Source organism: Xenopus laevis, chromosome 1S (genome assembly GCF_017654675.1).
Source record: "Xenopus laevis strain J_2021 chromosome 1S, Xenopus_laevis_v10.1, whole genome shotgun sequence".
Lineage (NCBI taxonomy): Eukaryota > Metazoa > Chordata > Amphibia > Anura > Pipidae > Xenopus > Xenopus laevis.
In genome coordinates, this window is record NC_054372.1 from 26,580,524 (window position 1) to 26,591,946 (window position 11,423).

Below are 11,423 nucleotides of genomic sequence, written 5' to 3' on the forward strand. Positions count from 1 at the left end.
AGCGAATTAAAGGTGAAAACTGTCGTTTTTTTTGTTCAAAAGAAACTAATTTTTTAAAAAGAAAATTTTATGTTACTGGTCTTTTAAGTTTTTGTCTCTGGAAAAAATCACCCAATTACCCCCAGTGCCTCCTGCCAATCATATGAATGGAGAGGCCTGTTATTAGCAGCTGGTTTCCATTCATATCAATGATACTGTAGCGTCGCAGACGGCACACACTGTTGTGTTACAGACTTAACTAGAAAAGATTAAAAATAAGAATACAGTAGAACCCCCCCATTTTACGTTTTTCAGGGGACCAGAAAAAAATTATTTAAATCCGGAAAAAATGTAAAATCAGGGAAATGTATTAAAGTACTGAAAGGATATAAGCACAGGAGTCTGTTTTACTTTGAGATACAATATTTCCTGTGTTAATAACAGTGTTAATGTATGGTAACATTGCAGTGTTAATGTAACACTATGGGGGACATGTGCAAGACTCTCAGACTACTGTTTTTGGGTACATCAGTATAAAAGTTTAATGTAAAATCCGGGAAAACATTACAAAATCAGGGAAATGCACCCACTGAAATGCAGTATAAATTGGTAGAACCACAAATAAAAAATTGTAAAATTTGGTCTCTGTTGGGATTGCTGGGTGACTCTGACCCAGGCAACCAGATAACATGTTAAAACCAAGCTAGATAGAGGAAGATTAGAAAGGCAAATAATCTTAAACGCAAAAATAGAAAATCAACTGCAAGAATAAACACTAGACTTGAGCCAGAAGAACTGCATTCAGCATTCTTCATGTCACTGAACAGAAAGAGGCTGTCCGACTAAAGTTACAAAGCAAGTCATGTACTGTTGTATTATCTCAAACAAGACAACTTTTCTGGAATCCTTAGGGTCAGGACACACAGGCAGATTTGGGGAGATTAGTCGCTATAGAGTTTAGTATCACTATAGCCTTTGATATTATGTCTGTCCAAAAAATCATCAAAGCCACTCTTAAAGGCATTAACTGAATCAGCATCACAACATCACCCGGCAGTGCATTCCACAACCTCACTGTCCTGACTGTGAAGAACCCCCTACGTTGCTTCAAATGAAAGTTCTTTTCTTCTAGTCTAAAGGGGGTGGCCTCTGGTACGGTGATCCACTTTTTGGGTAAAAAGGTCCCCTGGTATTTGTCTATAATGTCCTCTAATGTACTTGTAAAGTGTAATCATATTCCCTCGCAAGCGCCTTTTTTCCAGAGAAAACAACCCCAACCTTGACAGTCTACCCTCATAATTTATGTCTTCCATCCTTCTAACCAATTTAGTTGCACTTAGTCTCTGCACTCTCTCCAGCTCATTTATATCCCTCTTAAGGACTGGAGTCCAAAACTGCACTGCATACTCCAGATGAGGCCTCACCAGGGACCTATAGAGAGGCATAATTATGTTTTCATCTCTTGAGTTAATGCCCTTTTTTATGCAAGACAGAACTTTATTTGCTTTAGTAGCCACAGAATGACACTGCCCAGAATTAGACAACTTGTTATCTACAAAAACCCCTAGATCCTTCTCATTTAAGGAAACTCCCAACACATTGCCATTTAGTGTATAACTTGCATTTATATTATTTTTGCCAAAGTGCATAACCTTGCATTTATCAACATTGAAACTCATTTTCCAGTTTGCTGCCCAGTTTCTGGGACTAATATCCATGAACTGCCTCCCCGCCAGTTATAATGTAAATCACTGGCGGAATAATTTGTTTACTGAAGTCGCCCAAGTTTGCCTCACAAGGAGACTTCTGGCGACTGCAGAAAACAAATCGCTCCTAGTGCCATCCCGCCAGCTATTAACATTTTAGCCGGCGGGAAGGCAGGGGAGGCAGTTCGGGCGCTGGGAAACTAATCTCCCCGAATCTGCATGTGTGCCCTGACCCTTAAGGTGAGAGCTACTAGTAGCAACTACAAAATAGACAATAGTGATAATTTGCTTTGTCAAGACCCTACGTGTATTTTAGCAGAGCCAATTCTCAGTACTGTCTATGGCAGGGTATTTTTTTGCCATTCTGCAGCCATGATAAGTAACTGCTACAAATAGCTCCTGTGTCTTCACCCTTTTTGTTTGCCTAACAAAAGAAAATATAATTTTAAGCAACCTTTCAATATGCATTTATTAAAAATTTGCAATGGTTTTTAAGTCATTTGTATACGTGTTGCTATTGAAAACAGTGTTTGTCCATTTCTATTCTCTGCCCGATGGCTCAGCCTTTTCAAACAATAGACGGAGAAGCCAGCTGATTAAGACACCTGTCTTTGCTGGGAACTCAGGCTTTTATAACATTGTTAAAAAGTAACAGCTGCTCTCAATAACAACTGTGTTTAAAAAGAACTTTAAAAGCACTGACATTTTTTAATAAATGTATATTGAGAAGGGGCTTATGTTTTCTTTTATTAGGCAGATGTTTATTTTGTGGTTGACTTGCCGTTTAATCTCTCCAAACTGTCACTGTATGGCAGTGATCCACAACCAGTGGCTCGTGAGCAACATGTTACTCACCAACCCCTTGAATTCTGCTCCCAGTGGCCTCAAAGCAGGTGCTTATTTTTGAATTTCTGTCTTGGAGGCAAGTTTTGGTTGTATAAAACCTAGGTGTAGGCTGCCAGTCCACATAGGGCCTACCTATAGTCAATCACAGCCCATAATTGGCACCCCAGGAACTTTTTACATGCTTGGGTTTCTCTTTACCTTTTTAACAATTTGAATGTGGCTTACTGGTAATAAAAAGGTTAGAGATGCCCTGCTGTATAGTATAAACAACCCTATACTAGGCAAGATAGAGCACCAGTCAGTTGAAATAATATCTTGTAATAATAATGTAATTGATAAGAGCTTGCAACTTCCCAACAGTAATTCAATCACTGGAAAGTTTGAGATGCAATTCAATTCAGAAATACGTATCTCACGGTTTATCACGTAAAGACTTGATTAAAGTCTATGGGGGAAAAAACAGGACCTGAATTTGGAGAAAAGTCTTTCTTCCTTGAATTGAATCTCATCCATGAGTTTTCCCGTGATAAACCATGAGATAACTTTTTCTCACTGAATTGAATCTGGGCCAAAGGGTGAACAATTCAATGTCAATGTCCTGATTTGTAAGTGGACAGGATTGCAGAGCAATATTATATACTAGTCTGTATGACATGCTCAAAAGAGAAGCCCTTAACCAAGTTTATAAATGCCCCCTGTATAACATGACTGTTCCAAACACCAACTGATGCTTTAAATAGTCTGCTTACTTCCGCAACAGCTATTAATATCTGTCGGTGCAATGACAAAAGCAAAGGGACAGATTTAACAAGCCATATAAACTGGGTGTAAAACAATTTGCATACATGAGAAAATCTTTATAAAATGTATACCTTATAGGAAATCTACAGAGAAAGGTTTTCTGACATCTGAACAGGTTTAGATATTAATAAAACCCAATTCTGTCTCAAACTTGCTCATCTTCCTTTTCAGTCTTTGCATTTATTTATTGGTCTGGAGTTTGTGGGCACAGGTCTGTAAACACTACTCAGACCTCTGCGGTGCTTTTCAAAGCTACTCAGTCCTAGAAAAATACATACCATATATGTATGTTGTTTTGTTTGTAATACTTAGATTGTATTTTTCACATAAAAAGAAAGCTCCGAATTACTCCATTATAATGAAATAATCTAAATGTTTAAAAAAAGATTTCCATTTTCTCTGTACAGGTATGGGACCTGGTATCCAGAATTCTCGGGACTTGGGGTTTTCTGGATAACGGATCTTTCCATAATTTGGCTCTTCATATCTGAATTCTACTAGAAAATCATAAAAACCTAAAACAAACCCAATAGTCTGGTTTTGCTTCCAATAAGAATTAATCATATATTCGTTTGAATCCAAACTATGCTATACTATAACAGAGAAAAAGGAAATCAATTCAAGGAAAAATTTGGATTATTTGGATGAAATGGAGTCTATGGGCGACAACCATTCCGAAATTAGCAGCTTTCTGTATAATGGGTTTCCGGATAATGGATCCCATACCTGTAATAATAAAACGGTACCTTGTACTTGATCCATACTAAGATCTAATGAATCCTTATTGGAAGCAAAACCAGTTTTTTAGGTTTATTCCAGATTTCCTAGTAGACTTAAGGTATAAAGATCTGAAGATCTTAAAGGTGAACCACCCCTTTTATATCCATATGCATTCTGGCTATGAGTTATGGTGCAGAGTAACACAACTGTAATAGTCTAGCAACACAACCAAGTCTTTAGTGCTTTATTTGATCTTAAAAGGAGAACTAAAACCTAAAAATGCATATGGATAAAAATGCTTTATTTTAAATGCTGAACTTAATAAACCAGAAGAGGTATTAAGGGCTCCGGTGAAATTCTCTTTAAGGTCTTCTGTTTTTTCATAGAGCGAAAAATAAAATAAAAACAAACACAAACTAACAATATTTACAGTATATGTCGCCTTGCCACTTCCTTGTTCTTTACAGCGAGTTCCAGATTTCGTAGTGTGCCGTGAATGTGTTAATTAACACCTAGTGGTACGCAACACTTTTCTCATCCTCTATCAGAGTTTCTAATTATACATGTTATGTGTGATGCACGATTCCCACAGTGTCAAAAAGCATGACATCTTTGAATTATTTCAAGATCATACGAGTATATTAAGAATACATAAAGCATAAAGTATAAGCGAGGAAGATGTTTTTGATCTGTACTAAGCTCTTAACAGGTGTCTATCTTATCTGTTTGTATATGAATGTACCATTTGTCTTAAATCAATAAAAATTGTTGGATAATAAAGAATACATAAAGCAATAAAGCACACGGTTATTCAAACCATCTCTACCCAATTGTTATTTTACAAGAATGAGAAACTTGAAGACTGAACAGCTCTTGCAAACGGCGAAGCCCGGAATCTCCACAACTGCTGCATAAACTATGATGCCAGGAATGAACTGGATAACAGCAAGTCTGCCAGCTCGGATCTGAAGTAAAGGAATACCTTTTATCCAATATTCATAATGTCTAAAGCTATCCACCACTACCTTGCAGAAATTAAGAATGCATAAGCAGTATTCAGGTGCTTGAAGTCTCTCCAGCAAATATGGTGTTAATTCAATCCCCAAACTCCCCAAAAACAGTTACATAATTATACATTATATCTACTGCAACCTGATTTTTAAGGGTCTCTATGTGCAGCTGTTCCTGCACTGCGACAAACAATAGGACATAAATTAACACATTATGTGATCTCTGCCACCTAAGAAAGTCCCTTCAGTTGACCATACACACAAATATATGCCAATGTAATTACACACGAGGGATGTCAATCACAATAGCAATCTTTGTTTTATTGCACAACAGCAGCTCACCTAAATATCACACAGTTAGGGTTAAAAACTGCATTTGTTTTGCCAACATTGTATCAAAACTAGACACCCAGTTATCCTACATACTGTTTCATACAAATAAACAAACTATGACAGCCCGGAAGATTGCTCAGACATCTTAAATAAACAAGTACTACATATCAACAGAAAACTTGTTGTTATATACAGAATGTTTGAAAGCATAACTTTCTCTGAAGTAGGTAGAAGGCAAAGTAGAATGCTAAAAAGAGTTGCACACTTATAACTGCAAATTTAAAGCTCAAGGGTAGAAAAGATATAAGATTGGCAAGGACCAGCCTCTCCTACTCTCCTTTGTACTTTAAAGTGTTTTTCAGGTGATGTAGAGAGGTACAGGTATGGGATCTATTATCCAGAATGCTCGGGACCTGGGGTTTTTCAGATAATGGATCTCTCCCTAATTTGGATCTTCATGCATTGAGTCCACTAGGAAATCATTTAAACATTAAAGGAGAATTAAAGCCTAACTAAAGAAGTAGGTAGAAATGTTGTACATTATGTTTTTGGGCTTCTGTACCAGCCCAAGGCAACCACAGCCATTTAGCAGTAAAGATCTGCGTCTCCAAAGATGCCCCATTAGCTCCTCATCTTCTTTCCTGCTGATTCACTGCACATGCTCTGTGCTGCGGTCACTTACTGAGCTTAGGGACCCACTCACAATATACAGTACACATAGAATAGAAATGTCACAATATAAGGCTGATTAGTAATTAATACAGATAATTACTACATGGCAGCACAGAAACCAGTGCAATTAGCATCAGAATTTAATAATCAGCCCTGTAGCATCAGCTAATTTTACAGACCAACCTCATTTTCTGCTTGATAATTTATGAGGACCCCTAAGCTTAGCATCTCAACAGCTGCTCAGAGCCCACGGAGCATGTGACAGACACTTTCCAAGATGGTGACCCCCTGTGACAAGTTTGAAGTCCTGGATCATTGTTGCTATTGACAAGCTGAAACTTTAGGCTGGTGCAATAAGTTTACTATATAAAATATGGTATTTTTAGACATATTTATTTTTAGGCTTTAAACTGGCAATAGATGTAAAGATTTTTAAAAGAGAGAAAGAAGCGAGACCACAATTATCTCGAAACGACTGTTTAAATGTACGATTTGTCCATCAACTAAAAAGACCATTTCAAGCGATAATGCCAGGAAAACTGAAGGGTAGCTGCCTGCTTGGCCCTGCAAACATAGATAGATTGAAATAGGACCGATACATTTTTTTTTTAACATGGTCCATCAATTTTCTGACAGATGTAGGACGAAAAAACTAAGATGCACGATCGTTAGATTCCCACTAACTTCATGATAATTTGACAGCTTGGTCAGATTGCACTGTTACTATGTTACTAGCCTTCCTGACATTCAACATTCAAGTTTTTTTCTGAGAAAAAACTTGAATCGAGTTTAGTCTAATTCGATCCGAGTTTTCAAGTCATTAAAATTAGATTAGATTTTTTTTTTAATAACCTCCCCGTCGAATTTCGAGTAAATTCGAATGTAATAGAGTTAAAAAAAAAAAACTCACATGAATTTGAAATTCGGCCTTTAATAAACGTGCCTCCCCATAAACCCAAAAGGCTGGTTTTGTTGCCAACAAGGATTAAATGATATCTTAGTTTGGATCAAGTACAAGGTACTGTTATTTTTAGACAAAAAGAAAATCATTTTCAAAAATGTGGATTATTTGGATAAATTCGTGTCTATGGGAGACAGCATTTCTGTAATTTAGAGCTTTCTGGATAACTGGTTTCAGGATAATGGGTCCCATACCTGTATAACTACAACATTTTTAGCCATACCACTAATTATACTTCACACTCAAGTGTAGTGCTAATTAGCTGAGATAGGATGGCCCGTAACTTTGGGAAAAACCTGGCTACATCTGTATGAGCAAAAAGTGCATTTTAAAGACGCCATTTGTAGACACAATTTAACACAACACTCACCTTCAGCTCTGGTGCGCATGTCTGACACTGTGGTTTGCACTGTTGCCATGTTGCGTGAAGTGGTCCCTTTCCTCTTCTTTTAGTAGAACTTCTGAAAGGTCAGATCCCGAAAAAAAATCCATCAGAAACAAAATCCGTGTAGCTGACAATGAAAAAGCCTACAGGTAGCATTCTATTGTTTCTTTCTGTATATCTGACGATTCAGCTCTACACGTGTGTATTGAAACAAATGATCTTTCTTGGAAAGATCTCTTCCAAGATAGATAGAATTGTTACGTCTATGGCCACCTTAGTGCTGAATGGTCAGATACAGGTAGAATTCTATTGTTTCTACCTTTATATATGACGATTCAGCTCTACACGTGTCTATTGAATGAACGATCTTTCGTGGAAAGATCTTTTCCAAGAAAGATAGTAATTGTTACATCTATGGCCACCTTTAAGGTGGCCATAGATGTAACAATTACGAACTTTCTTGGAAAAGATCTTTCCAAAAAAGATCGTTCATTCAATACACATGTGTACAGCTGAATTGTCAGATATACAGAAAGAAACAATAGAATTCTACCTGTATCTGACTATTCAGCACCAACAATTGCCAATGTTCAGAAGCCTTCAAAGAAGCCCAATCTAAATTTTCCGTCCAGCCCGATTGACGAGCCGACCAATATCCAAGTCTTCTGCCAATGTCAGCCAGCTCTTTTCCTACCATACATGCACAGAATATTATATCAAAATTTTGTACCATATTATCTGTGCGTCTATGGTCACCTTTACAATGCCCAATGTTTGGGTGCCTTCATAGGCACCCGATCAAAACTTTCCGTCCAGCCCAATCGACGAACCAACCGATATCCAAGTCTTCTGCCGATATCGGTCTTCTCCCACCATACACACACCAAATATCGTATGAAAATTAGTTTTGTACGCTATTATCTGTGCGTCTATGGCCACCTTAAGCAACTATACTATCTGAAAAAACATGACTAAATATATTACCACAGATATAAGTGAGGAGCAAGTATATCAAACTTGTGGCCCACAAGTAGTTGTTGAAGTATAACTCAATGCACCCTCTAAAAGGTCACAGGTACGGTCCTACCATAAAATGTATTCCAGTATCTATGCTAAAAGGCTGGCTACAATGTGCAAAGGCTACACAATATTTGCATTTACTGTAATAAATATAATGTGCCAGTGCAAGGATAAGGTTGGGATAGGCCCTCTTGTGTCCAGTGCCACAGGCTACAGACTCCAATGCCCCCAATAAAGAATGGGGTTTGTTTCCTCTGGTTAAAACAACTAGTGTTAATCCACCTTCTCAGCAAAGCGAGAAAAGACTTTCGTGGTCCATGAGCATTTTGTATGAAATCCGTTTTCGTCAACGGTTCACGAGAACATCAAGTGGAGACTCCAGACAGGAGATATATTCACTGGCAGGCTCTTGCTGAGAAATGTAGAAGTGAATGAGGTAATAGTGTAGAGCAGATGGGATGCAAGTCATATCAACCGCAGAATAGCTATTAAACAGATCGGCTCTCCAGAATGCTTTGTAACGTTGACAAAAGTAAAATGAGGTTGAATTATAATTTTAGTGTGGGTGGATGTGAGATTTTTTTTCCCCATTCCAAATGCAAGAGAAATTATATTATAATTGTTTACAGGCAATGAGAGGGAAAGGGTAAACCGGGTAAGGCAATGGCTGAACAGATCCCTACGTCTCCCGAGGGCCAAAGGGTGCGGGGAGTTGTACTTTAAAAGCAAAGAGAAGGCAACAGGTTGCGCTCCCCTGTGTTGAGACCAATGACCTGCAATTAGGGCAGAGGGGGCAGTGCCTAAATGACAGCTGGGAGGGACCGGGAAAAAGAGCCACAGGGTTTGGAGAAATGCAATTGCCACAATTTGGACTATAGGGGCTGCACTGCGAATGGCAATCTGGGTAAATACAAGGGGGAAATATGATGCCAAAATATCGCGGTCACCGATGACAGAAAGTTGCAGCTTTTGAGCCCCACGATGTGTTTTCCTTTTTACAGTTAATGTAAGTGTAATTGTGGTTGCAGCAAATCCTTAAAGGGGCAGAAGGCATAAAAGTAGCAAAATGAGGACAACCGACTATTTGGCTATTGCTTAAGCTTCTCTCGACTATGAATGACCCCCCCCCCCCCAGCGTCTGGACAAGGGGCTTATGGGAGTTGTAGTTTTAATAGCAGCAGCAGAAGATGAATGAAAACAATAAAAAGAGTGGCTTATGCTCTTAGGCTGTGGCTGATAATAGAAGAAAGTGGATCTACTTACAGGGAACTGACGGAGATGCACGAGCGAAGATCTACGAGGCAGTGTCTCAGGTCAGCCCAAAGTCCATCAGACGCCTCCTTCCCACGACTGATATTTTGTAATTCCCTCTTTAAACAGGTGCATGTCGTGAGGAATGTAATCCAGAAAAGCGACCCCGACCCTTATCCACTCACTCTCCGCATTGAAACCCTCCAACACACACACACCTCTTCCCAGCGCCCTTCCCTCTGCAAATGTGAAGCACAGGCAGCCCGGCCCGCTCGCACTCTACCAGGAACCTACCACTCACCCTGGAGGAGGCACTGTAATCATTGTATCCAAATACTGCCCAAGCACCAAGTGCCAGACTACCACAATAAATGGCTTTACGTCCCTTAATACCATTGTCACTTACCCTTACCAGCTAAACCAGCCAAAATGAAATTAAAACGGAGCAGCTTTCATGTCCCCCCCCCAGGTTGTTTGTGCTAGTTGGAACCGCCCACAGTCGAGTTCCTTGCAGCTGCGGCGGCTGAGTGAATGACGGGTTGAGGGAAGCCCCTCGCGTCAATCTCATTATTCTATTTATTGGCTTTTGCATATAATCATATATTATATATGCTATAAAATTTTTATTTATTACAAGCCGGTTAGAACTCCCTTGGTCTGTGTTGCCGTTACAAATCACTGGGCCCTGTACAACATTTTAGGGGCCCCCTGGGCTCCGCCCATCCTGGCCCCAAGCCCCACCCCAGAACCCGCCCACTCCACATCACAGTTAAAAGACCACACAGACATCTGCAATAAAAAAGGTAACCCCCCCCACACACATACACACAAGTTATAAAAGCTATGGAGGACCAGGACCCCCCATAAAAAAAACATTGGTACTAGGGCCCCCCATAAAAGTTGTTTTTAAAAAGCATTGGTGCCTGGGTCCCCCCCCCCTTGCAAGTAAAATAAAAAATTTGGGGCCCCAAAGAACATTTAAAAAAAAAGAAATTGGTGCCATGGTCTCCCTTACAAGTTAAAAAAAAATTGGGGCCCGAAGAATATTTTTTAAAAAACATTGGTGGCAGGGCCCCCTTTACAAGTTAAATAAAAATTGGGGCATCGAAGAATATTTTTTTAAAAACATTAGTGGCAGGGCCCCCTTTACAAGTTAAAAAAAATTGGGGCCCGAAGAATATATATTTTTTTTTCACAAATGTTTTTATTTGTTTTTCAATATGCATATAAGAAAAAAAAAAGAAACAAAAACGAAAATAAAATAAGGTAAACAGTCAAGTACAGATTCGAGTGTCATAAAGCAAGATAGACAATATTAATCCAAAATCTAGTCAAGTGATTAGGAAAAGGGGGAAATGGATAGGTATACCCCTAATTGTAGATATTGAAAGTTACTCACGATGGTATTACCTGTAGACAATAAGACAGAGCATTAAGGTTTATGATCAAGATAGGGCGGTGGAAAATAGTTGGTTAAGATGATGACTCCTGGGGGGTCCCATAACAGCTGATTGTTGCGGATTTCCCACGGAGATGCCGAAGAATATTTTTAAAAAAAACATTGGTGCCAGGGCCCCCCTTACAAGTTAAAAAAAATTGGGGCCCCAAAGAATATTTTTTAAAAAACATTGGTGGCAGGGGCCTATAGAGTATTAAAAAAAATTGGTGGCCGGGGGATTTTAAAAAAAAAACCACACACACACATTGGTGTTCAGTAGAATTGAACTTGTGGCTTCAGG

General features: G+C 38.9%; 1 protein-coding gene across 6 annotated transcripts in view; it reads right to left on the minus strand.

Moving 5' to 3' along the window:
• atp8a1.S (ATPase, aminophospholipid transporter (APLT), class I, type 8A, member 1 S homeolog) overlaps positions 1 to 10,247 on the minus strand; it is a 149,914-nt gene extending 139,667 nt beyond the window's left edge. For 3 of the 6 annotated variants that reach the window (XM_018243124.2, XM_041579451.1, XM_041579449.1), the window contains exons 1-2: positions 9,699 to 9,949; positions 7,399 to 7,492 (exon numbers count right to left, since the gene is read on the minus strand). In XM_018243124.2, coding sequence (XP_018098613.1) covers positions 7,399 to 7,447 — 49 coding nt within the window. In that variant the 5' untranslated portion in view covers positions 7,448 to 7,492; positions 9,699 to 9,949. Of the gene's footprint in view, positions 1 to 7,398; positions 7,493 to 9,696; positions 9,950 to 9,985; positions 10,007 to 10,090 lie in introns of those variants that run through there. The other 3 variants (XM_018243125.2, XM_041579450.1, XM_018243123.2) reach the window with 3 other exon arrangements.
• Between the last annotated feature and the right edge of the window lie 1,176 nt (positions 10,248 to 11,423).